Consider the following 27268-nt stretch of genomic DNA (forward strand, 5'->3'; position numbering starts at 1 on the left):
TCTTTGTAGTGGAAGACCTGGAGCGGAATGATGGCTCCCAGGAGAAACCTTATTACATGTCCAAGTCCCTCATGAAGATCCTCAACAAAAAGAACACGAAAGCCAAGGACAAGTAGAAATAATACCGGGGGGAGGGGGTGCTGCTCCCCCTACAACTTGTCACGTTGCATTACCCGTCCATATCATTTCTTGCTGTATCACTCCGTCAGCCATTTCTGGATTTTTAGGCCCTATGCCCATATCAGGAACAGCTCAACATATCCCTTCTCCCCCATTCCGGTCCATACTGCATCCTTTTTTGGCTTTCTGGGCTTTGCACGAGAAAACTGACCAGCCTTTGCCTCATTTTAGTTTGCCACATTGCCTCACCTTTTTCAAAAGAGCAACATTTTATTGACTATGTTCTTTTCGATCCTATTTTTTAGATGATGGCAACCATTTTAACATGATGCCCCACTTCTAATCCAACCATGGGCGGCGGGGGGGGGGGGGAGGTTAACGCTTCTATGACCAACTGTTGTGTCCGCCCACCCACCCCACACTCTAATAGTTTGCCTCACTTCCCTGCCAATGCCATCACTTCTACTCCACGTTGCCCCTTCCAGACTGCTATTTTGCTGTCTGTCTTGTCTTCCAATCCCCTTACTACTACTTCACAAGAGGCTACCCCCCACCTGATCATTCAACACAGGAAAGCAAACCTTTGCCGCCTTTGCATAATTTCCTGCCAGCTATCTTCTTGATTGAAGCTAATCAATTTGTAGACGGTGGGGTTGTATCCAGTGTTAATCTTACTTAAGTCCTGCTCATTTCAATGAGTCCATCCTAAGCAGGACTAATGTTGGGGGCAACCATATGCCAAAATGACTGTTCTTCCACTCATGGTTGGCCACTTTTCTGGTCTTTACCATTTTTCAATAAACAGCAGGTTTCTTTGTGGCCTGTGCCATTCTCTGCATCAAATCAGGTGACTGGGAACCACGTAGGAGTCCGTTCTAAAACTTACCATGCAGGGAGGCCATCTGCTCTAGCTGCCAGCCACATGGCAAGCTCAGGATTCCTGTGCTTCCCTAGCTTTCTGAATGACTGCAGTGGGGAAGGAAACCTGAGAGCAGCCTTCCCCAACCTGGTGTCCTCCAGGTGTGTTGGATGACATCTCCCTGGCTGAAGATGATGGCAGTTGTAGTCCAACACATCTGGAGGGCACCAGGTTGAGGAAGGCTGCCCTAGGTTAACTGCGTGGCTGGCAGCTCCATTTGATTTCCTCTCCAGCTGTTGAGAACTACTGCAAAGCAAGCTCTCAAGTGGCTTCAGTGGGTCTCATAGTGGCCTGTTTCCACCCTGATAGCCACTTCTGGATTATTATTTTTGGCTCTTGACCATTTGCAGATTACTTGTGCCTACCCACTTTTCTGTTTCATTTCTCTTTCTGCTAGCTCTTTTGGTCTTCCAGGTCAGTTTCATTATCTAACCCTGGCAAAACTCTTTTTTTGTTGTTGCTAATAGATTTCACCTGCCATCTTGAGTTTCAGGTCTAAATGTGCCAATTCTTGTCCAGGTAGTTCTTTTTCAGATTATCTTGTTTGTTCTCTACAGCATTGGCCAGACTTCTCACAAAGAGTTCTGCACTTGAACCTAGTGAAACAAATGGGTTTAAGCACGCACAACTCCGCCCTGAATGGTAACCATCTTGTTTCCCAAGTGCCTTTATTAACAAATTACACTTATCTTTTCCCAATTTGCTTCCTAGTTTTGCTGTGCCAATTCTTGTGGACTTCTGGTTTGCGAACTACTTTGGCTCAGACCCACTTCCCGTCAGCCATACTATTTTTTATTCCTACACTTTGAGCCCCACCTTCTACCGATCAGCTTCTAGCCATACATTGTTTCTACGGGCCTGGCTGCCCATTTTTGTAATACAAAAACAATTTCCGGTTTGTGGTGAAAAATGCAATCAACACTCCTCAGATTCCTTTTTATATTGCCCATGTGAGCTGCTAAAATGTACTGTATATAAGACTTCTTTCTTTCTGTACAAAAATTAAAAGCTTTTTTATAAGAAGGAGACAAATTTATTAAAGCTGATTTTAACTAAACTTCACTGTTGTCTCTCTCATTCATGCAACCTATGTTGAAACCAACAAATCGATCTACACACCTCCCTTGCTGGCACTGGTATAGACAAATACAAGAACACCTCTTTCTCCTGTACTCAAGGGTATTATATTCAGATGCTTCAGAGACAGCCTTAATTACATTATAATTGAATTTACATAATCCTGCTCATGCTGTGTGATTTATGCTAGCTCTTGTAAATAGGTGTGTTGCTTTAGAGATGCCTTTAAAACAATTTAGAAACTTCAACTGGTCCAAAATGTGGCATCCAGAACTTCATCTGATGACCAACACTCAGAGCACATCACTCCAATTTTGTTCCATCTTTGTTGGTTACCGACTTGTTTCCAGACCCAATTCATACTGCTCATCTTGGCCTTTAAAGCCCAAGCCCATCAAGGGCCTAGTTACTTCAGGAACCACCTACTCCCATGTCAATTGTCCAAACTGTAAGAGCTGCCTTCCCTAAGAGGAAGGGAGCTTTTGCGAGAGGGAGTGCTCTGCTCATGGAAGATCCTGCCATCTGATTTTGCGGGGATCCACCTCACTTCTGACCGCTCTATTCAGGAGGGAGTGTTCCTAGAGATTGCTGGTACTGCAGCTGCACAACAGTGGCAGCAGCAATAGGGAGGTATGTGGGAGATGCAGTGGGGTGGGGGGTGGGAGAGACATGCAGCAGAGGCAGGAGAGCTTGTGCTGGCCCTGAGTGGCGTGCCCTCTAGTGGAATGCAGAAGAGCGTTCACACCCCGTTAAAGCAAGAACACTTTTTATTATCATTGTTTCAGGCAGTGCGTTAATAGGAAACAGCTTTGGTATCATGAAACTTGCTCTCCAACACCCCCAATATTCACCACATTAGCTTCCATCCTCAGGAATAGAACAGGGAGAAAAACTCGGCTGACAAAACTCCCTTTCTGAAATAAGTTACAGCTCCCTCCTATCTATTTATCTATCCCTCCCTGCCTCCGTGAGCACAGCGGCTTTGCTGATGAAGGCCCATTCCATTTTCTCCAGCATCTCTTGATTTCTGGAACTCTTCAGGTCAGGTGGGAGGCAGAAGAATCCGGTCTGAAACTGGGAAGAAGTAACACTGTCAATGCTTTTTGCAATTCCTAAACAAGTTTTTTTTTAAGTTCCCCATTAACAAAGGCTCCTATGGAAGCAGAGGGGATAACACAGCCTTGTAAATAAGCCCACGATGGTTATAAGCCTGCCTTTTTTTTTCTTTTTTAACTAGCAGGCTAAGAGGCTAGTAGTCTGTTTCTATGCCAGCTGTGGAAGGGGGGGGGGGCTCCTACACAGCCAGCATTGAAAGATGAGATGCTAGCCCCTTAGCAGACTAATAAAGAACCCAGCCTTCTACCAAGTAGGTTAGCAGAGAAAGGACAGGATTTCTTTACTCCATGGATAGCAGGGAAACCAAGCAGACGGGCAGTGGAGGATGCTGCCCGTTTCCTCTGTGGAAGTAAGGTTTCACTTTCTGTCCAGCTAGCTTCTATTGGTGGGGCGTACAGAGGAGTACACACATGCTGGACTTTCGCTTTGCTCTGCAAAATGCCTTGGGCTGGTCCCACCCTCCACTTTCAGTGGTCCTTTCCCATTCTTACAGCCCTTCCACACTGCTTACCTTCTCCTGCTGGCACCTGCTTCATCCTCCTCAACAAGCGCTCCTGCAACATCCTCAGGATCCGGTCCTTCTCCTCTCCCTCTCGCAGAACTTTCTACCAGAGATGAAAGGGATTCATGTCAGAACCAGCTGCAAGCCACAAAGCTGAACCTGCCCAATCACAGATGTGAAGCTGGCCTGCCAAAATGTGCAATTCCTATTAAAGCCACGAGCCTTAGCTGACTCTACATGGAAAACAGGTCGCTAGTTCTTGGAACAGAACAAGAGAAAACGTGCTGTGAGGGCAAGTGGGAGATTTTATGATAAGCCTAACAGCAAGAAAGAGATAATTGTATATTCTCAAAAAAACTGAAAAGCCTAATTTTATTCCTGCCACAGATGCTAAAAAATTAAGAGTGCAAAACAGAGAGAAATGAGGCCCACAGGAAGAACTCTTTGCTAAACCTTGCTGATGGAACATTTGAGTCCACTTCTAAAGCTGGGCAAAGAAAGACTCCACATGGCAGCTCCAATTAGCGGGAAAAATGTAATAGGAAGATTGACGTAAGGTGCATGGCCAAGTTATTTTGGCACCTGAGGCAGAAAATCCCGCAAGCGCCTCCCCCTAGAAAAAAGAACAAAATGAAAAAGTTATAAATTGCTGCCCTTTTATGACTCCCCAAAATCAGCAGCCTGAGGTGGCCGCCTCACTCTGCCTAATACAGGGGCGGAGAACCTTTTTCTCTTGAGAGTCACATTCTCTCAGGGTAATCTGTCGAGGGCTGCCTTCCAGCAGTGGGTGCACCAGCAGTGGATAGGGGCATCTCCTTTTCTCTCCCCCAGCCCCATTTCTCTATACCAGTCCACCAGGGGAGGGACAGTTCATTCTTGCAAAGTCTGGATTAATCGCTTGCAGAAGGCTTTTGAAATTAACCCCACATGAAAAAAGGCTGAGGGCTGCAGGTTGCCGACCCCTGCCTAACAGTAGGGCTGGCTCTACATGGCAGAGGGGACTGAAATCCTCCCCCAACCCTACAACATTACTTCATTGCACTCTGCTTCTTTTCCTTCTGCCTGGCTTTGACATCAAAAGTGAGACAGGCAGGGAGAAAACTGCTTCAAGATATGGAGCATAGGGAGGTATGGCAGAGGAGGGGGTGGGTTTCTCTCCCCTCCCTCATAGATTCCTTTTTGTGACAAGATAGAGCCCTCCACTCCTGCTTCACAGATGAATGAGGAAAAAGAAGTTGTTAAACATGCATGTGGTTGCTCTGCACTCCTAGTTTGGCCCCTAATGAATTCCTAGTTCAAATGTTACCTCAGCCGTGGTCTTCCAAAATAAAAGCCAGCTGAATATTATATTGTCTCTTCACTGCAACATAGAACAAAGAACTTTTCTGTTTGATCCAAACTTAACTGCCTTTTCTTGTCAGGTTTTTGTTTGGGGTTTTTTAACGTTTTGAGCAAAGACGGGCATGAAAAAGGACAAAGAAGGCAGGGACCTAACAGAAGCAGATGAGATTAAGAAGAGGTGGAAAGAATACACAGAAGAACTATACAGGAAAGATCTGAATGTCCCTGATAGCCATGATAGTGCGGTCACTGAACTTGAGCCAGACATCCTAGAGAGTGAAGTCAAGTGGGCCTTAGCAAGCATTACTAACAACAAAGCTAGCAGAGATGACAGTATTCCAGCTGAGCTATTTAAGATCCTAAAAGATGATGCTGTTCAAGTGCTGCACTCAATATGCCAACAAATTTGGAACACTCAACAGTGGCCACAAGATTGGAAAAGGTCAGTTTACATTCCAATTCCAAAGAAGGGCAACGCCAAAGAGTGTTCAAACTACCGTACAATTGCGCTCGTTTCACATGCCAGCAAGGTGATGCTCAAAATCCTACAAGCTAGGCTTCAGCAGTATGTGAACCGAGAACTACCAGAAGTACAAGCTGGGTTTCGAAGAGGCAGAGGAACTAGAGATCAAATCGCCAACATTTGCTGAATCATGGAGAAAGCAAGAGAATTCCAGAAAAACATCTATTTCTGCTTCATTGACTACGCTAAAGCCTTTGATTGTGTGGATCACAACAAACTCTGGCAAATTCTGAAAGAGATGGGAGTACCAGACCACCTTACCTGTCTCCTGAGAAACCTGTACGAGGGTCAAGAAGCAACAGTAAGAACCGGACATGGAACAACCGATTGGTTCAAAATTGGGAAAGGAGTACGACAAGGCTGCATGTTGTCACCCTGCTTATTTAACTTATATGCAGAGTACATCATGAGAAACGCCGGGTTGGATGAATCACAGCTCGGAATTAAGATTGCTGCGAGAATTATCAACAACCTCAGATACGCAGACGATACCAACCTAATGGCAGAAAGCGATGAGGATCTAAAGAGCATCTTATTGAGGGTGAAAGTGGAGAGCGCAAAAGCTGGTTTGAAACTCAACATTAAAAAAGCTAAGATCATGGCATCTGGCCCCATCACTTCCTGGCATATAGAAGGGGAAGAAATGGAAGCAGTGACAGATTTTATTTTCTTGGGCTCCAAGATCACCGCAGACGGTGACTGTAGCCATGAAATTAAAAGACGCTTAAAAGATCGAAGGCAAAAGGAGGAGGGGACGGCAGAAGATGAGATAGCTAGATAACATCACCGATGCAATGAGTATGAACTTGAGCATACTCCAGGAGAGAGCGGAGGACAGGAAGGCCTGGCGTGCTATGGTCCATGGGGTCACGAAGAGTCGGACACGACTTAACGACTGTACAACAACAACAAGGCTGCAATCCTATATCCGCTTACCTGGAAGTAAGCCCCACTGAGTTCAATGGGATTTCCAAGTAGATATATATAGGACTGTGCTGTTGATACAATTTTCTCAGTCAGTTCTTGGGAAAAAGGTACAGTATTTACAATAATTTTGAGCAAACACAGAAGTTTGAGGTTTTCCTGTGTGCATTTTCAGCTGAATGGAAATCCCATTCCTGCTATTGACATATTTTCCAAGTCTTGAACGTACTGCTAAGTCTCCTGTTCCCCCAGAGTATTCCTTGACTTCTTAGCTCACCTCTAGGGCAAGGTCCTTCTCATTCTCCATCCCCTGAAGTCGAGCCAGTTCCGCGCGACACTCCTCCAGTGCTGTGGCTCCGTGGGCCAGTTCTGCTTCTGCCTGCGCCAGGCCCTTGCGTAGCTTTTCAGCTTCCTGGGACTGTTCTTGGGCATCCTGGAAATGCTGACGCACCTGCCCCTGCAAAGCGATAGAGAAGTTGAGTTCTTGCTGTTTCTTAAAGAAGCATTTTCTTACGTTTAATTATGAGCTGCTTTGATTGCTCCAGAGACATGGGATATAAATATTAAAGTTGCAATGGCCTGCAGTTAACCAGTAATGAAGAACTGTTTGGTCTAAATACAAGTGAGGGTGCAATCCTATGCCGATGCTTGTAAGCCTCCAAACTCAGAGGCTTATGGGTATTAAATGCAGAGTGGGAGGAGCAGTAGAGGCAACCTTTGCCTCTGCACTCCTCCTGCTCTGCATTTTGGCTAGATGGGCTTTTTTGCCCATCTAGCTGGGGTGTCTTGGAGCGGGAGGGTAGGAGGTTGTGGTGGCCTCAGGATACATCGTATCTTGGCTTCCTCACCCACTGGCATGCCCCCTTTACCCCCTCTCCAAGGCTGCCTTTGTGACCTCAGAGAGGCAGTTGGCGCAGTTCCCTCCACGCCTGCTGCGAGGGGGAAGGGAGTCTGGATTCCCGGCTCCGAGACTGGGGCGCTGTCTTCGACTTTGGATCCAAAACTCCTATGGCCCCCAGATGCTTTCTGGGGGCTGTAGGATTGCTCCCTAATAGGCTTACAGGGAAGTTATATTTATTAAAGAAAAAACAAAGCAAGACATTTAAATGCGACTGAATATATTTGGTGACAAGTGCTCAATTGTTTGATTCTCATACCTTGGGCTTTTGCAAGTCACTGAACAGTGCTGGCAACTTTCTTTTTCATCCATCAGTAATTGCTCTTGTGCTTTTAAACAGAAGCCTCATCTGCAGCCATTAGCAGGGGGTAATGCTTATTTGCCACTTCCTGAAACAGTCTCCTGATGGTTGCTGCAGACTAAGCTGCTATTTAAAGGCACAGGAGCAGACCAGGCTAGGGTTCTTCTTGTCAGTTGGCAATCCTATCTGGAAGGCACAAACAGATTTACTGAGCTCTTGGACAGACTACCACCTGAATGTTCTCCCCCCAACCCCACTTATTTTTCTTAAATAAGAAGCGGGCTTGCTACTCCACTCCACTTAAATTAAAGACAAAAATTTGGGAAAGGAGCCTGGATTGTCCCTTAGGCAGGGTGGGAGGGGAGACCCTACAGGCCACCCTGTGGCTACTGCCCCAATGCACACTCTCGCCCCTTGTCCCCAACACTACCTGCAGTTCCCGTTCCCTGGCCGCAGCTGCATCATCGGCTGCCCGCAGGCGTCTATGCCACTGGGATTGGATTTGCTCCTGCTCAGCCAAGGACTGGGCCAGCAAGCCTTCCTTCTCCTGGATTCGCTGGAGCAGCCCTGGGGCAAAGTCTGGGCTGCCAAGGGAATTTGCGAGGGCCTTGGACAGACAGAGAAGCAAGAGATGTTGCAACCAGCACTGGGGAGGAGTACTCAGGTTTACCCCATCCCTCTTGCTCTTCCCAAGAAAAAATGTGCACATCTAATTGTTAACCTTTTCATGCTTTTACAGATGCTCAAGAGTGCAGTTTCCTAGCATGGAAGATGCTAAATCACAAGGCAAACATGGGATTGAGAACTCCAGATTACAGTAGAGGCTGGTGAAGCTGATGTCAGTGGGGCGGTGAATCCACTCCAGGTTTCAGTCAGAACTCTAAAGGAGCCATCCAAGGTGCTTCCACACCTTGGGTAGGTCCTTCAGAGTCCTGACTGGTTCTGACTGAAACCTTGAGGGGATTCAATGCCCCACCAACATCAGAGTCACCAGCCTCCACTGCCAAATTAGCCCTATAATGTTTAGGCAAGCCAGTGTCTCTCCAGTTCCTAAATATGGGCCTCCCATAAAGAGTTTATCTAAGGATCTCTGGGGTAATGTCTCTGAGGAGCACCTGGGATATTTGGAGTGCACTATATACATGCTAGATTTTATTTTCTTGGGCTCCAAGATCACCGCAGACGGTGACTGTAGCTGTGAAATTAAAAGACGCTTGCTCCTTGGGAGGAAAGCTATGGCAAACCTAGACAGCATAGTAAGAAGCAGAGACATCACCTCGCTGACAAAGGTTCGTATAATCAAAGCTATGGTTTTTCCAGTAGCAACATATGGCTGTGAGAGCTGGACTATAAGGAAGGCTGAGTGCCGAAGAATCGATGCCTTCGAACTGTGGTGCTGGAGAAGACCCTTACGAGTCCCCTGGACTGCAAGGAGGTCAAATCAGTCAGTCCTAAGGGAAATCAACCCTGACAGCTCATTGGAAGGACAGATACTGAAGCTGAAGCTCAAATATTTTGGCCACCTAATGCGAAGAGAAAACTCCCTGGAAAAGACCCTGATGCTGGGAAAGATTGAAGGCAAAAGGAGAAGGGAATGGCAGAGGATAAGATGGCTAGGTAGCATCACCGATGCAATGATTGTGAACCTGAGCACACTCCGGGAGAGAGCGGAGGACAGAAAGGCCTGGCGTGCTATGGTCCATGGGGTCACAAAGAGTCGGACACGACTTAACGACTGAACAACACCATATACATGCTAAGTATTAAAGAAGGCTGGAAAAAGCCACAGGCAGCCCTCCCAGTTATTTGATATCGATACTAACGTTCTGGAGAGATACCACTTCAACTAAAAGTGTCGGTTTCCCACATTATACGGTGTGTGCCGACTATAATCACTTGTTCAGCAAAAAAAGAAAAATGCTCCATCTGAGAGATTCGAGGGAGTTACTCTCTCACTGCCCTACTGAAGGCTCTGGGCCAGCCCCTTTCACAGTGGGGGGAAAGGGAAGCACTTGGAACATGGCCTAATATCCTGGCACAATGGCAGTCATGGGGTAAACTGGCAGTTCATTTTGCACGATGTAGTACTGGGAGAAGGGAGAGGGGCATGATGGGTCCTGAAAGAAGGGTTGTGGGTTATCAACAACAGCATTGCTGAATCCCTCAATTCCACCTCCTCTCAATTCCATGTGCACTTAGGCATATATGCAAGAAAAGCCCTTCTAGATCAGACCAAGTGTCCATCTAAGCCAGCACTGCCTTCCCAAGTGTGGCCAGAGAGATGCCTGCAGGGAGCCAATAAGCAGGACATGAGCATATTTCAGAAAGCTAGTGGTACAGTCCTCCCAAAATGGTATTCTTATCAGGTTAGAGGAAGGGCTTTGCTCACGGAAGGTCACCCCGCCTGATTTTGGGGGCTCACAGAATTGTAGGGTTGGAAGGGGCCTACAAGACCATTGAGTCCAACTCCCTCCTTCCCACACCATAGCTCACCCCATTCAGTAGTCCCCTGAGCCTCTGTGCAGCATTTTCAGGGGGCTGGAGGAGCTGCCATGGGAAGGAAAAGGCAGGGAAGTCCTCTTCCACCAGCAGTTGATCCAGCTTCAATCCAGATCCAACCCTTTAAACTGCAGGTGGATGGGTGGGATTCGGACATATAGTCGACAAGTGATGTACCTGTCATTTTTTGATACTGACTGGTTGCTGTGCATTTTTATTGGGTTTGTAATGATGGCGCATCCGTCATGGTGCATCGTGTCCGGGGGTTGTTTTGTGATGAAGGGTGGGATATAAATTTTATAAATAAAACAAATGTCATGTTTAAATATTCTGTGATGTCAAAAACTCCCTGCATACAGAAAATTAGCAAAATGCAGATAAGGTGCACCCTGCCCCTCCCATTGGTATGCCAGTATTCCACAGACAGGGATTTAAATTTTTTTTTAACGCAGTCTCCCACCTGCAGTATGACGTGGTAGAGTCCAGGAAGGGCTGTACCTTATGATATCTCTGACTGTTGTTCAGCCCTGATCTGAGCAAATGTAAGAGTAGCTACCTCCACATCCTTGGTGCTACTGCTCAACGCCACCTGGAGGGCTTTGATTAAGGCTTCCTTCTCCTTCAAGCTCAGGAGTAAAGTTTGGTCACGCTGCTGCCAGGATTCCCGGGTTGAGGCACAGAGCAATTCCAGGCGCTGAATCTCCCGATCCTTCTGGTGCAATACCTCATGCAAGGCCTGGAGAAAGAGGAATGGTTGCAGAGGGTAAAGAAGGTATACAAGACAAGGACCCACACCAGGGGTAGGCAGCCTTTTGGGCCTGTGGGCACATTTGGAAATTTGAGAAACAGTCCTGGGCACAACCATAAAATGGCTGCCTGGGTTAACATGGCTAGTCACAAAGGACAAATAACCTGCCCAGCGGCTTTCATGGGAGATCAAGTTGGCAGCAGCTCGAGGCTCCTGCTTCACTTTGAAGCAATCCCAGATGCCGATAAGAAAATATATTTTAAAAATTTAAATAAAAAATTGGCAGGAACAGCATGTCTCGGTGGGCACCAAGGAAGGTGTCTGGGGGCACACTGGTGCCCATGGGCACCACGTTGCCTATCCCATGCCCCAGACCATACCAGGCAACCCAACTCTCGTGGATGTTCTTTTGTCCTAAAGCAAGACCTATAACATCTATCCTCCATCTCCTAGCAACCATAAATCCCTGACTGCTAACCCAGCAGATGTTTTGTATCCAGCACTGTTCATCTATATCTGGAAAAATCCAGATTAATTGTCCAGCAACAATGGACAAAAAGACAGAGAGTAAAGTGTCACATGACATTTTGTTAATCGAAAAGAAAAGAAAAAGCTGTGAAAGGCAGGCAAGATGAAGAGAGAAGCCTGATGCTGAAATTAAGGTGAAATGAAGTGGGATTACAGGTGCTTCCAGATGATGCTTTCACTGTGCAATGGAACTGCCTTAATCATGGAATTTTATGGGGGCAGATGTCATTGTCTTTCATTTGTAGCCCGCCTGTGTTTTCCCACCATTTCTTCTGTCTTTCTTCTTAACAGAAGAAATCTGTTAGGGAAGAAAAGATGAGACAGCTGCACCATGCCTTTTGACTGGAAGCACTACGAGTCCCCTGTCTGGAAGCACCCTACATTTCCCAGGATGCCATGCAAGACCACACTACTCCCCCACATTCTTCTTAAAGCATGAGGCAAGACCATGCTATGTTTATTTGGTGTGAGGTAGATGCATCAGGCCAACAAGCCTCTGTTGCCATGAGGGCTAGAAACTTGATTTGGTTTCTTAAAAGACAGCCAAGATTCTCAGAATTCTGTAACAAGTTGTCAGACTTTATCCAAAATTCAAAACTACCAGCCATGCCCTGCCTACAGGAGAAGACAGGCCTTGAAATACTTTTTCCATGATGTTGCACCATGAGTCAAATAGCCTTCCACCATATTGACCTTAATACTGGACCCTTTCTCCCTTGATCCCAGTACCAATCTCTCCATTCATACATGCAGGGTCTCCTCTCCTGTGCGGAGGGCAGTGCTGAGCCTTGTCAGGTCTGCATCTTTGTCCTTCAGCGCCTCCTGAAGTTGCCTCAGCTCTCGAAGCACAGACTCCATTTCCATGAAGTGACTGGACAAGGTCTTCTGTGGGGGCAAAAAAGTGTCAGAGAATGTGAAACTGGGAGGGAGAATCAGGAGCCGCCTTATTCCAAGTCAGAGCAATGGCTTTCGCCAAGAGTGGGAAGCAGGTCAATTAGGATCTACTGCTGGTAGATCAGTGGATGATTGCCAGTCGATCCACGAGGGTTTCCGACTCCTAATGGTTTAATAGTAGCAACACCAAAAATTCATACTTGCTTCCCTCCTGCTCTGTGACCCCCCCCCCGCCCTCCAGTTTGCACTTGACTCCTGTTGGTGGACTCTGTAGTAGTAGTTAAAAAAAGAAAAGGAAATAGATCTCAAAAACCTGAACTCTGCCCATGCCTGCCCTCCTACCCAATACAGACCAAAACAGAGCCTTTTCACTGGAGAAGTCAAGGATCAGGGATACAGGGATACATCCCTGTACATACATGTATCATACATGTATACATACATGTATCCCTGATACATGTATCAGGGATACATCAGGGATACAGAACCACTTTCAGCCAGCAGGCTGAATTCCATTTTGGAGAAGCTCTCTGGGGTAGGGGCGCAGGCATTGTAGTGGTGGGGCCAAAATACCAAATATTTTGGCTTAAGGTTCTTACTGCCAGTAACTCAGCCTCAGGGGAGGCACTTCAACCTTTAGAATGGGGAAGACATGCACAAAAGCCTGGAAAGGGGCATGGCCTTCTGGGGAACCCTGGAGATCCAGATTGGAACAGCTGAAGGGCTGGATTTGGCCTCTGGGCCTGAGGTTCCGCACCTCTGTTCTGCACGTAACGTGGGATCTTCCAGATGTGAAACACATGCTCTGCTACTGAGCTATGGCCCCTACCAGGAATCTTGGCTCCCAACATCCCACCCCAAACAAACCAGGATTCCTGACTCTTCCCTAAAGGGGCAATATACACATATACTTTGTACATTACCTCTAAAGCCTGGTCTCTCTCTTTCAGGCGCTGGGCCATTTGTTTTATCAGGGCTTCCAACATGAAGGGCTTGACCCTGGGAGAGCCAAGGGACTGCAAGATGATCAGGCAGTCCTGGGGAAGAGAAGGAGGGCGGCAGATGTAGAGCTACGCACTGACTGGCCTGAATCCTACCTTGCCTCCTATTTTTCTCCCTCGCTTTCACATCCCCACTTTCCGTTGCAAGTTGGGGATGAGGCACCTGTACCTCCAATGCCATTAAAAAAAATCTTTTATTATTTTGTTTATCACATCCCGCCCTTCCTGCAGGGAATTCAAGGCAGTTCTTTCCACACACCACCACTTTACCCTCACAACAACCCTGTGAGGAAAGTTAGGCTGAGAGCATGTGACTACCCCAAGGGCAAGCAGCAAGCTCCATGGCTGAGAGGGAATTTGAATCTGGATCTCCTTTTGTGCTTACAGCAGGCAGATATCCAGCGGTTGAAGCTGTTCCTAAAACTGCAATTCCAACCGTCCCAGAAAAGAAAGCGCGCCCCTGTTGAATTTTTGCCTGATTCCAAAGGAACTCTGCCAAAACCAGTAACCCGTCCTTGGTGCTCTTATTCCCCCTTCTGAACTCTTATTAATTCCTTTCACCTGCTTATGAGAAAGGAATTCAAGAGAGATGGGACACAAGAGGGGCCCACTGGTATTCTGGAATGCCAAATATTTATCTCGCTTCCCCCCCCTCACCTGTAACACCCCCTCCTTGCTCTGTAGACATCTTGACAGCTGTTGGACCAGCCGCTCTTGGCTATTCGTAGTCTTCTCAAGTAGAATTCCAGCCTCCTATGAGAAAGGCAGGCAATGAAACAATAGGAAGGTGTTTGCTTCCTTTGATGCAAGTATGACTCTACATATTTACGGCTTACAGGGGTAGGAAAGAGAATACACAGAAACAGAGGCAGGGCTGGCCCAAGACATTTCACTGCCTGAGGCAAAGGACAAAATGACGCCCCTTCCACACCCCATTCCCATCCCACACACAGAAGCCAACAGGACTGGCATGGGGTGGCCACTTACGCATCACCAAAAAAGAGGAAGTTGGTCATACACCCTTCCCCAGAAAAGAGTTCAGATTTGAATATTTGAATGTACTAAGATCTATATAAAAATACATGCAAATATAGAAAGAATTACTATAGCTTAAACAGAAATACAATACGTCACACCATGATGGGAATGGCTGTGGCCTGTGTGTGCCTGCTCAATCTGCTATACAGGGCCTAACTGTGGGTGGGCGCCTTCAGGGCCTCTGGTGCTCTCTTTTCTTAGGGTTCTTTATCTTTAAATGGGATTTGGACTGGACAGCTCAAACAAAGCAGGACACTTGTCAGCTGAATCTAACTTCAGCTGGAAATCGGACCCAGCATCCATCACTGCACCTGAGGGATGCCCTCTGTTTGGTCGGAGGCCTTTCCCAACAGTCTGCGCAGTCTGTGACACAGCAGGACAACGTGACATGGGAACACAAGCAGCCCACCAGGCCAGCAAGAAGCAAGTGCGGCTGCCACCAGGGCTCTGGGTCACAACAAGGAGAATGTCCTGGGGCACAGGAGGGGGTGCTACTCCGCCTCAGCCCCTGGTGCCTCAGCCAACTGCTTCACCCTGCCTAACGCTAGGAGGCCCCCAAGGGAGAGCTCGTGCACCTTTAAGAGTCGTGCGGGAAAGAGAATTCTGGAAAGCACAGCTTGTCATTTGGGAGCAGCAAGGAGAAATCTGCAGCTGTCAGAATACCCTCTCCTGAGCAACTTTCATCTGTGCAGGAGCCCTGTCCCTGTGCAGCAGGGTTGCAGAACATCAAGCCTGAGGGCCGAATGTGGCCAGCATGAGGTCCCAATCCCGCCCTCCAGAGTTCCCCAGATGGCCATGCCCCCTGCACCTGGCTGCACCCCATCCATCCATCTAGCCATCCATCCATCCATCCATCCATCCATCTATCTATCTACTTACCGCTAAATATAATAACATCCCTAAGCTGTTCACATATAAAGATTAAAATCACATCTACAATACAATATGAAAAACAATTCCACTTACAATAAAAGAAATACAAGGAGCAATGAGACAGAGCAGCATGATTAATGTAATGACAACCCAGGGAAACCCCGAGTGAACAAGTGTGTTTTCAGGAGGCATTTGAAGGTTGCCACCTTTTCTGCCTCCCGAACTGCACTAGGGAAGGTTTTCCAAAGGCTGAGTGCCACCACGGAGAAGGCCTTCTGTTGGGGTATCGCATGGTGACATTCTGTTAGCTTTGGAATAACCAGCAAGGCCTCCTCTGACGATTTCCCAGCATTTGTGCAGTATTTCCCTCCATTCTAAAAAGTTGAAATGCGTCTCCTAAGGCTTAGCAGCTGGTGGTAAGAGCGTTAAACTAAAATATGCTGGTATTTCTGGCCTCGCCCCTTTTGCCTTCAGCCCCGCCCACCCCTGGAATGTGCCCCCCCACTCCAAAATGGAATTCGGCCCTGAGGCTGAAGATGTTCCCCACCCCTCCTGTACAGGAAATGAGAAAGACACGGAAGCAGAATGGCTCTACCTGACCCGCAGGCTCTCCCCGCTTCTCTCGAAAGCTCCTGAGCTGCTCTTCGGCTGCTTCAAGACGTTCCTTCAGGTTGTCAAAAGCCCCTTGGAGGTCCTGGTGCAGCATCTGCTGAGCTTGGAGCTTGGAGAAGGAAATGGGTTAGAGGGCGTGTTGAACATTCCCGAGTTCACAGACAGATTATTTTGGCTTCTGGCAAGGCCCTCGGGGTCTGACCTGAAGTTCCAGGGATTTAGCCTCTATATCAGGGTCTCTATGGGAAGGAATAAACTCCTAAGTGCCAGAAAAACCATTGAAACAGGCTATTTTCTGCTTGGCGAGTGCTTTTGCCAACTAAGCGCCTCCCCTATACCACAGGCCCACCTCCTTTTCTACCAGGCACCACCTCTTAGCTCTTAGGCTCCACCCCTTGCACCTTGGTGTGAGCCTAAGGCCTGGGAATGGGAACCCTAGTAAGGGCCCACTGTGGCACTAATACCAGGGCAGGGGTGCTAGCCTCTAGGGCAGCCTTCCCCAACCTGGTACCCTCTACGCATTTTGGTCTCAGCCAGCATGGCCAATGGTCAGAGACGATGGGAGTTGTAGTCCAAAACACCTGGAGGGCACCAGGATGGGGAAGGCTGCCTGAGGTTATGACAACCCTCTCTTATGTTGAGGATTGGCCAGTTTTTTAAAATGCTTGGCCTCGCTCCTTTACCTTTTCAGGATCTGGACTGAATGAGTCCATAAGGCAAGAAGGACCAGCCCTGCTCTTGTGGCTTTAACAGTAGTCTGACATGTGAGGCCTGTTCAAAATTAGTATGAGCAGCACAGCCTCCATTCTGGCCAAAGCTGCCCCACGTATACTGCGTTGGATTCTGAGGAAAGCAGGACTAATGGCTGGGCAGAAATTCTCTGAGAGGATCACAGGCAGAGCTGGAGGCAAGGGTAAACATGGTTGGGCACCTGCCAAGGCCCCACACTCAAGCAGGGGCCCCACTGACAAGAGCCCCAGAACCTGCTCCTCCTCGTCACCATTGCAGTCCGCTTGGTCACCTGCCTCTTGCTCTGGCTCGGACAACAGTGGGGGTGAGGAGAAGAGCAGCAGATGCCCCGGCCTACTGGCTCCCTGCCTGTCAAGCAAGCAAGTGGTAGCTATGATCAAGAACAGGAAGAGACGCAAGAGCAGCTGGTGATAGTGGCGGTGAGAAGGTAGATTCACTGAGGGAGGGGGCCCATTCAGGGTGTCTTGCCCAAGAGCCCTCCAAAACCTGGAGCCAGCGCTGACTTGAGGTTTCCCCTCTTCTTTGGGCCTCTTACCTTTGACTCCAACGGCATAAACTCATCCACCACTTCTTCATAGGTGTCTTCCCCCAACGGGCTCTCCCTCCGGGGTGTGGACATGCGCCTGTTCCCTGCCAGCACTGGGATCTTGCTGCCCTCCGGTGCTCTCAGCCGCTTCCTACCAATACCCCTCAGGGCCCTCAGAGCCTCCCAGGCCAGATCCGGCTCCGGCAATGTATCCAACGACAGCATTGAACACGACTCCGCATCCCCCAGGCTCTGAGACCGGAGGGAGGCCTGGGAGCTGGCATAGTGCACCGTAGGCATGCTCTGGGACTTGTCCCGGCAGAGGGGGAAGACTGGAGACAACATGCCCAGCCGTCTCGGGGTCCGGCACACCCATTCGTAATCAGAGTCCGCCACCCGGAGCCCGTGGCAGCTGCGGCACTGCCGGTTGCGGCATGGCGTTCCTGGCTGGCTACTGCCAGCATCATTTGCCCAGCACTCATATTCAGAGAGGGCCATGTCATCCTGTAACAGCCGCTGGTACCGGACATGTGGCAAGTCTGCTATGCTGGCAGAGATCTCTTGGCCTATGTAGGACACAGAGACGTTGTCATCCGGGAACTGCCGCGCGTGGATGTGGCGCAGGGAGCGGGCCAGCTGGTCTTTTTCTGAAAGCAGGCGCTGGAGGCGGTCAATAGATAGAGCTTGCACCCGGGCAATGACGGTATCGAACCGGTACACTCGGCCCAAGGCCTCCACGCATTTTCCACACAAGAACTCTCCCTGTCCGTCGCCGCGCTGGGGTGGCTCTCGGCTGAGGACATATGACAGCACCACCAGAAGGTCGGGGCGTGAGTTGCCACTGCTGCGGCTGAAGAGCCATCGGCGATGGTTCCCACGCAGCACCGTGCCACAGAGGCGGCAGAAATTGTTGGGGCTATCCATGAATTCTGAAGAGAGGGGAGAAGTGAAGAGAACGGAACCCTGTGCTCACAGCTCCTCTCCAATTTCTGATCCCCCACGTAGCTCTGCGTGGTTATAAATTACTACAAGTTCTAGAATTTCTACAACCCTAAGCCAGTACCATCTCTGCACTGAACAGCATGGTCAGTCTAAGAACAAAATCCAGAAACTTTAGCTGTTACCTGGATCCTTCTGTAGCATTCTAAATCTTTCCTAACTATGGGGTCCCAATTCTCTCTCTAAATTCTAATGCCTAGCACTCATTTCCGAATCAAGTTCTTGTTTCTGGATCACTTCCAAACAGTTTCAATTTGATTTGTTAATCTGGGCCTCTCAAATTCAGGTGTAGTCTGGCCCCAATAGAATCCAGAAACCAGTTTCTAGATTCTTGGCTTTCCCTTGATCACAATATACTCTGGGCAGAGTCTCGATGGCTTCTAAAATTAGATTATAAATACCTGCATACCCAGAACTCCTACTGAAAACAGCTGGACTCAATACAGTCAAACTAAGATTATATCCAAGAAACATCTAGAGCCAGTATCTAGATAATTATCCAGTTTAAAGCTGCATTTTTCCAATCCAGTTCTGGAGTGCCCACACTTGCTATAGTTTGCTACTTGGAAAACAAAACAAAAAGAACTTTTATGATCACTACCTGAATCTCAAAATATGTGTTGTATATTAGCCACACAAAATCCAAAATGTATTTCAACTAACGGTACCAGATGTGAATCTAGATGGCTGCTTTATCTGTTCTAGATTTCTATTTAGACATCTGTTACCTAGCATGAAACACAGTTTTAATCTGGAAAACTCATTAAGAGACCTGTAAAGTTACTGGGGATTCAAGGAAACTAAAACCCCACGATTCTATTATTCAGGCTGCTCCCTCTCCTAGTAGGATTCCTGGTAGCAACTGCATGCAAGAAAACGAATTATGAAATCTAAAGCAGGTGTACTAGAATGTGGATTCTTTGATAAAAGTATTTCCAACTGGGAAAACATCACAGGCCTAGATTATTCTGGTCAGCTGAAAGTCTGGATATCTTCTCTCCCCTCCAGATTCCACAATCTTCTTGTTCTCAATCCTTGCCTAGAAACACTGGAAAAATTGGTTCTGTGGATCAGACTAGACTTTGGTTTCTGCAAGAATGGTTTTCTGAGGAAAGACCATGGCCCACTAGTAGAGCACACACTCGTCACACAGAAGGTCCCAGGTTCAACCCCTGGCATCTCCCGTTAAAAGGATAAGCAGCAGGAAAGACCCCTCCCTGCCTCAGACAACAGAGATCTATTGCTAGTTAGAGTAGATAAATAGCGGGTTAGAAGAAAAGACAATTACTTTGACCTGTTATGAGGCATCTTCTGACATTCCTAATAACTCTTTTGCTAAGAAGCTGTCATCAAGCAAGAATTCTGACTATGCTAGTTCATGAGTCTCTAGGGTATTTCAAACGTGGGCTTGGAACATTACCTGGAACAGCAACACCGTGCGTCCTTATGGGCACAATCCTATCCGTGTTCAGACAGAAAAAAGTCCTATAACTTCCAGCATACTGCAGCCAGCATGCTGGGAATTGTAGGACTTTTTCCTGTCTAAACATGCATAGGATCGCGCATTAGAAGGCTTAAACAGCACCAATCCTCTTAGATTGCCCAAAGGAGTCCAAGATCTTGTTTATCTGGGATTGAAACTCGAGTTTTGTGCATCAGACTCTGAGCATCTACAGTATGGAACTCTCAGCAATTACATCTGTGCATACAGATTAAACATTATGGGGGGAAGGAGTGAACGAAAGGGAGAAACACTCAGATGAGTGAGTGCCTTGCCTTCTTATTTCTAACTGGCCCAGTACCTCGCCACCCCAATCAACATACCCCACCAAGATCATATCCATACCTATCTACTGAAATGGAAACTCTGTGAAAAATAAGATATTTATATTTATGATATTTATATTCCACACAATAACCTGTGTTCTCTGGGCAGCATCAATAAAATGCAAACCAATACATAAGATCACAAGGATAAACCATTCCAAGTCTGCAATGAGGCAGGATTTGGTGAGAAGCAATTCTAAGCAGACAGTATTGTGGGGTGGGAAATGGAATGAAGACTGACTTTCAAATCCACCCTCTCCATATCCCAGCTCAAACTGCTGATGCTACAACTGTAGCTTCCTCCCTCTGTTATTCCTCATCTTTTCCTCTCTTTCCTACAATCCTAGCAATCCACTATTTTGTTTCAGCATCAGTCACTATCCTATTCTACCATATGTGGGATGCCAATACAGGCCTACCTTACAGGGCTGTTGTAATAATGATTGAGGTAAAGTTTATTTATTGGTTAGATTTGTATGTTGCCCAACTGGCATATGTAATTGGGGTGGTTTGCAATTATAAAAATCAAAAAGCAACAATAAAATAACTTTTAAAAATACAATAAAAATATCAAAGTAATACAATATTAAACACTAAAAACATTTTAAACCATTCAGGAGTATATGCAAACATTCTAGAGGCTATATACAAGTCCAGAGTATTATAATCCACAACCTAAGGCTTTCTGTATCACATTTTGAGAATTCTTGCTATCTGGCACAGCACAGCAAAAGAAATGCCCACGGTCCAATCAGCTTGGCTCCCTCTGCACTGTACATCAGGGATGGGGAACCTCTGGCCTGCAAGTCAAATCTGACCTGCCACCAGCCCATGGAGTCGAGGCCCCTCCCCCAAGCCCCACCCCTTCAGGGCTAGCGGGAAGAAGGATTCCCACGGTTATTTCTGATGGCTAGTAAGAGAGAGCACTGAGGATTCCCCTGCGCACTGCTCCCCTCCAAATGGGAAAGGTGAGCGGCATGCTATGGGGAATTCCCGCTGTTCTCTCCAATCACTGATCAGAGATAACAGTGGGGATTCCCTTCGCATGCTGCCCCAATTATAAGTTCAAGCGGCATATTAGGTGCTTTGCCCACACCACGTCCTCCCAAATGGGGAAGGTGCAACCAGATCCCCTACCAAAGTGTGGGGTGGCGGAAGGCTCCTCCATCCGGTGGCGCCTGAGATGGCACAGCTTTGCTGTGCATGGGGGCTTTCCCCAGCAGGGGAAAGCAGCAGGCAGCAAGCCAGGTCCACACGAACGCAGGATACTTTAACATCAACAACAGCTTAGATCAGTTCAGCTTTCAAAAATCATCTCCCCAAAACAGAAAAGAGTCTTTGCCCAAATACAGCACACCGGAAGTACCTGCAGGGCAAGGAATATGTTTTACAAATACACACCCAGGTTCAAAAAACAAAACAAAACCAACCAGAAAACCCGCAGACTGCACCACATTCTAACCTCCCTGCAGAGGAATTCTTTCTTGCCTCCAGCCAGAGCTGTGCATGTTCTACAGGTTTGATCTGCCATTACATATTACACATAGAATTTGGCATATTAAATACCTTCATGTTTAAAAAAGAGAGGTGCACACACCCCCAACACACATTTCTAGTTCTCCTGGTTTTTAAACTATTTAAAAATTACAAGTTGAAGGCCAGAACACACATGTCAGTAAGTGATGTAAACTCAGCAAAGATGTCATTAGCAGAATGTATTCTGATCCCTGACAGCTCAACCCTGTGCATGCAGACTCAGATGTAAGTCCCACTGAGATCAACGGGACTTACTCCTAGGTAAGCATATATAGGTTTGCGGCCTCACTCTCTTTTTCCTGGCTGCAAAACTGGGATTTCTGATGCCAGTGTGTACTCTGTGCATACTGTTTAATCCTGGGCATGAAAGCAAAACTTAGCATCTCAAAGACCAGAAGAAATATTTCTCTCTGGGTGCAACGATTAGAGGTACTAAAGAAAGTAGCTAGAATCTGATGGCCAATTTAAATTTTACACATTCCGAACATAAAAATAATTGAATGTTGAATTAATGAATCAGCTAAATTAATCTTTTCTTTAAGCATTTTCACTAAAAAGGTTTAAAAACCCAACTGACAGTTCCTTGGGACTGCAGACTCTGGCCTCATCCATCAGCTAGAGAACCGAGGGCCACTGGGGGGCTGCGCCTCCTGCCTACCAGGATGAACATCATCGCAGGGGGGAGACCAACCTGCTCCTATACATCCGTCATTGGTGTATTTGCTTTCCTTCCCCTCCTTCCTCCCAATCCCTTTTCCTTTTGTGTCATGTTTTTAGATTGTAAGTTCAAGGGCAGGGACTGTCTTAATATTCATCTTTGTAAGCCACTCTGGGAGCCTTTTTCGGCTGAAGAGTGGGGCAAAAACACCCCTAAATAAATAAATAAATAAATAAATACAGGTACTTATAAAAAATACAGGCACCAAGCAATCTTTTAGAATCAGCATTAATCTACAGATACACACAATATTTTCTCACATAGGAGAGAACGCCTGGTCTAAGAGGATGCCTGCTATGACACATTGCACGTTTCAGAAGGTGCTTGAACCTAGTGTTTCAACTGTTTCTGTTGGTTTTAAATGCTGCTTTATATTTTTGGTCTTTTATTTATTTATTTATTTCATTTCTATACCACCCAATAGCCGGAGCTCTCTGGACGGTTCACAACATTTTTATTTGGTTTTTAAATTGTGTTTTATTTTTGTTATATACTTCACTTTTAATTGTGAACTGCTCTGGAAAAATTAGTTTAAAAGCAAAGCATAAATAACTGAAAGAAGTAAATGCATGCATGACCTTTGGCTCTCCCTCCCCAAGGAGATACGCAGGGCCTCATCACTGTTGGCTTAAAAACAAACACCTGGAGATACATATATTTCAGTCTGCATTCCATGCTCAAAAATCATTTCCTGCTGCTGCTGCTCCTACTACGCACGCACGCATGCTCTCTCTCCCTCTCTTTCTCTCTCTCTGTGTGCAATCTTAAATTGTGTGTTTGTGTTTTTATAATATCATAAAGTGTCACTAGTGAGGGCAGTGCCCTGAAAAGTGGGTTAAAAATCTTTTAAATAAATACATTTAAAAAGAAAATATGCCTTTTGTTTCTGAAGGTTTTTTTTAACTTATATGCAAATTTAAGCAGGTAATTAACTAAAATTTGTTGGATTCATTGACTAAGATTTGTTTAAATTAGGTGGCAGCCCTAAAAATCATTTCCAGGTAGGAAATGCATGATAAAAATCCACATGTCGATGTCGTGTTTTGCTTCTACAGGAGCGCTTTTCACTACATGTAGCGTACAGACGCTGGGAAGCCACAGCCAATCACAGGTTTTCCACTGTACATCATAGTGAACTCAGTTCTCTGAGTGTGGGTCCTTATGTAGCCAAAACAGAATGATCCGCACACAAAGGAGCATTATCAGCAGCTTTGGGGGGACCCCAAAGTTTGTAGAAATACAAAAAAAAAAAATCTAATGGGGGAGAAAAAAAACCCAAACAGCTCAATGAAGACAGAATATGCTCAGTGGCAGGAAATGTTGACCTACTTGGCAGGGTGGTAGTGGTGGTGGATAGAAACAGGGAAGGAGGGTATGGAATGGAGTACCCTGGGAAAGGGCCTGGCTGGCTGGCTGGCTAGCACCCTGAACAGGACCACACCACACTGCAACTTTTTGTCGGAAGGCTTTTTGTTGTTGGAATGCAAGTTTTAATGCTTTGTCTGCTACAGAAGTACTCCCCGTGTAGGAAAAGCTTAACACATTAGGCATAAGTGAGGCACCAGCTAATGCCAGTGTCCTGGAGAGAAACTCCCTCTGCTTCCAAGCATGACAGATAGGCTGGAGGTGGCTATAAATCTAGAGGGTAGAAGGTGGCCTCCGGAGGTCATCATGGTGGATAAAAAAGCCCGTCTCGACCCGGTGTCTGGATCAAGATGCTCAAAAGGTGGCCAGAGAGAAAAGGGGCAGATTGTGATCAATTTATCAGAGGCAGAAAGGGAGAGAAGATCAACACATGGAGAGACAAACAATCTTCTCACTCCTGGTGAGTACACTCCTGGTGTACGCATGGACAGGGCATCCCTCTCATGGATACATCCTATACCTAAGAGCTCCCTTAACAACTTATAACACCAACAAAGATAACAAGGATTTGTGCAGCACCTTTTAAAAAATAAAACTAACACATTTCTCAGGGCATAAAACTTTTGTAGGCCAGAACCCCTTTCCTCAGATCAGCAGTTTCTAAATCATATGGCCTGATCAGTCTGCTAGGACACAATTCTGTGCATGTTGAGACAGAAAAAAAAGTCCTACAATTCCCAGCATGCCTCAGCCAGCCATGCTGGTTGGGGCATGCTGGGAGCTTTAGGACTTTTTTCTGTTTAAACATGCATAGAATTGCACCCTTGATCTTCTAGAGGTGCTACAGGACTCTCAAGTGAATGTTCTGCTTTTAGAGACTAAGAAAACTACTTTTCTGGAACTTGCCTTCATTTTCAAGCCTCACCTAGAACTGGAAATAGGAATATAGGAAGTTGGCTTATACAAGGTCAGACTATTGGTCCATTTATCCTAGCATTGTCTTTCTGATGGGGTGTGGGTCTCCAGGGTTTCAGGTAGAAACTCTTTCCCATCTTATCTGATCTTTTTAGATCAGGGTTGCAGAACCTCAGGTCCACAGGCCAAATCCGGACCACCTGGGGGCCAAATCCAGTCCTTCCAGTTTCCCCAGAAAGCAGTGTCCCCTTCCTCTGCTGCCCACCCCCATTGGGTCATTTCTTGGTTTTTCTGCAGTTTTCTCCCCATTCGAAAAGATTAACATGCCTCTTTTAAAGCGTAGTTACTGCCAGATAGAGTCTGAAGCTGAAATATGCTGTTATTTCGAGTGTTTTCTGCCCTTGCCCCCTTCAGCTCCATCCGCCACTGGAATGTGGCCCCCAAGCAGTTCTCCAAGATGGAATTGAGCCCTCATGCTGAAAGCAGTTGTGCTTGCCTGTTTTAAGCAGAGGTGCCACGGTTTGAACCTGAGAGCTTCTGCATGCAAAGCAGGGGCTCTGACACTGAATTACAGTTCCTCCCCAAGGAACCCTGGTTAGGAGAATATGTCTCCAGGGTGGACTCTGAGCCAATCAGGAGAGTGCAAGACAGCATGCACTCGCCCACTGCAAAATTCTGGGTAGCTCCCAGAGTATTTCAGGTTTCCCCTCCCCACCTTTAGCAGCCTAGGACCTCTGCTCACCTGGGGGGGGAGGGGAGCATTTTCCCCCAAACAGCTGTAACAAATGCACACCCATACACTCTCACTCTCTCATTTTTACCTGTATGCATTTTTACCTGTCTGCTCACCTGGGGGGGAGGGGAGCATTTCCCCCCAAAATGCTGTAACAAATGCACACTCACGCACTCTCACTCTCTCATTTTTACCTGTCTTTCTCTTGCCTTCCGACACTCCACCCTGAGCAAAGGGCAGCGAGATTATAAGCACACCTGGCAGATACCTGAGCCAGAAGCTCCGCCTTCCAGGGAGGGACTCCCACTTAGTGATCCCGGACCGGTTCCTTCTCAGCTTGAGTGTCCCGGCCCTAACCAGACTTGTTCCTATAATGCGGGAGGGTTTGTCTCAATTCTCTACCCCACCTTGCCTGCCTTAGAGTGCAATCCTATCTATGTCTACTCAGAAGTAAACCCACTGAGTTCTAAAGGACTTGCTCCCAGGTAAGTGTGTACAGGATTGCATCCTCCACCTACGAGATCTAAAGTTGCTACTTCCCACTCCCCGCTTCTGTGTCTAACAGGCAGAATTTCATCTGGTGAAGCTTCTTAATCACATCTCCATCACGGGGGGGGGGGGGAGTTATATCTGACCAACTATTGTCTGTCAAGGTTCGGGGGTCTGCCTCAGAAAAAGGAATGCGTCCACTCTAAATATGTCATCTCCAGGTGATCCATCCCCCCCGCCACCACCCCCACTTCTTCCTCTAGGTTTTCCAAATCCCATATCACCAGAAAAAAACGGAAGTCCTCCTACAGATGTTTTGAACTACAAGTCCCATAATCCCTGACAACTGACCATGCTGGCTGGGGATGACGGGCGTTGTACTCCAAACGTCTGAAGGGCACCAGGATGCCTACACCTGTCCTACAGCCTTAGGCTGCAATCATACAGACTTACTTGAGAGTAAGTTCTATTGACATAAATGGGCCTTACTTCGGAGTAGACATGTACAGAATCGCACTGTTAGCCTCCAGCTCTAACCCCGCCCTTCCCCGTGAAAGAGTCCCTCCCCTTGACGCACTACAGTTTCTCCAAGTCTAGATGCCAAGCGATCCTACTCTCCCAAAGGATGCAGGGGTCCCGATTCAAACTGGAAGATCGATCCGACTGCGTTCCCACAGAGCAGGAGCCCCAAAGGGGATTCCCCCCCCCACTTCTTTCTCCCTTTGCTGGTTTACCTCTCTCATACTTTTTTCCCCTCCCCCCGGGACCAACTTCATCGCAGTCGGTTTGTTTCCCTTTAAAGGGAAAGTAATCAACCCCCTTCCTTGTACTACTGATTGCCTTGCGGAGAGGTTTGTAGGCAACAAGCCACTTAAATGGACCATGTGATGATTCGCAGTAAAAGGATTTGCACGGGCTAATCCACACGTCAGCCAACCGCCTGCCCTGCCGGCTCCGTCCGGCTGTCCAGCTGGGACAGCTCTTTCTCTGATCCTTCCCCTGTGGGCGGCCCGCAGAGAGCAGGAACTAGGACGCCTGGGTTCTATTGCGGGGTGGGGGAGGCTCGTAAGAAGCGCGAACAAGTCCGGAGCTGGAAGTTCGGGAGGAGCGAAAGCTTGCTCCCATTTCCATACCCGGCTGCTAGGGCGTGCCGCGGGGCCTGTGTTGCATCCTCCCAGGGACTAGTTACTTACCTGGGCGGGGGCCCTGTTGCTTGTTTGTGCCACGTCGCGCTCTTTTCCGCTGTTGATTTTGGCTCCAGCCGCGTAAGCCATCCGTGTGCGGTTCTCGCACCCAAACGTTCCCTGAGAAAACGCCAGTCATCCGTAAGGCCATCCTTTTTCCTTTTTTTTTTGTTTTTTTTTTTTTAACAGAGTGGGCCTACAAAGGGAGCCTTTTATATCAAGCTTCAGCTAGTTTGGTTTAGGGTAGTCATCTTGTTAGTGTAGTGTAGTGGTTAGAGTGCTGGACTGACTCGAGAGATCTGGGTTCTAATC

General features: G+C 47.2%; 2 protein-coding genes across 6 annotated transcripts in view; one reads left to right on the top strand and one right to left on the bottom strand.

The window, feature by feature from the left end:
• SLC44A4 (solute carrier family 44 member 4) overlaps positions 1-2101 on the top strand; it is a 65027-nt gene extending 62926 nt beyond the window's left edge. For 2 of the 3 annotated variants that reach the window (XM_084841079.1, XM_084841080.1), the window contains one exon: positions 10-2101. In XM_084841079.1, coding sequence (XP_084697205.1) covers positions 10-116 — 107 coding nt within the window. In that variant the 3' untranslated portion in view covers positions 117-2101. The remainder of the gene's footprint in view (positions 1-9) is intronic. The other variant, XR_014788644.1, reaches the window with a different exon arrangement.
• On the bottom strand, positions 2056-27268 carry LOC146355587 (uncharacterized). 3 transcript variants are annotated; one of them, XM_084841077.1, is made up of 12 exons: positions 25478-25505; positions 21154-21382; positions 17200-18119; positions 15898-16023; positions 14049-14144; positions 13314-13427; positions 12244-12381; positions 10777-10956; positions 8152-8328; positions 6800-6979; positions 3744-3837; positions 2056-3190 (listed from the first exon to the last, which is right to left on the bottom strand). In XM_084841077.1, exons 2-12 carry the CDS (start codon positions 21182-21184, stop codon positions 3159-3161), a joined length of 2088 nt encoding a protein of 695 aa, XP_084697203.1. In that variant the 5' UTR covers positions 21185-21382; positions 25478-25505; the 3' UTR covers positions 2056-3158. The 3 variants fall into 3 exon arrangements, with proteins under 3 accessions (XP_084697203.1, XP_084697202.1, XP_084697204.1); XM_084841076.1 differs by lacking the exons at positions 21154-21382; positions 25478-25505 and adding an exon at positions 26966-27268; XM_084841078.1 differs by lacking the exon at positions 21154-21382.

Source organism: Heloderma suspectum, chromosome 2, assembly GCF_057233095.1.
Source record: "Heloderma suspectum isolate Gila_16-S chromosome 2, 16-S_ref, whole genome shotgun sequence".
In the NCBI taxonomy this organism is placed as follows: Eukaryota; Metazoa; Chordata; class Lepidosauria; order Squamata; family Helodermatidae; genus Heloderma; species Heloderma suspectum.

Excerpts from the sequence above, each read along its gene's own strand:
- LOC146355587 (XM_084841076.1), bottom strand. The coding sequence starts at position 27,107 with ATGGCCTTACGGATGACTGGCGTTTTCTCAGGGAACGTTTGGGTGCGA. Across the intron at positions 14,145-15,897 it reads GGGGAGAGCCTGCGGGTCAG|GAGGCTGGAATTCTACTTGA; the intron begins GTAGAGCCATTC and ends CCTTTCTCATAG. Across the intron at positions 8,329-10,776 it reads GTAGCACCAAGGATGTGGAG|GCCCTCGCAAATTCCCTTGG; the intron begins GTAGCTACTCTT and ends TGTCTGTCCAAG.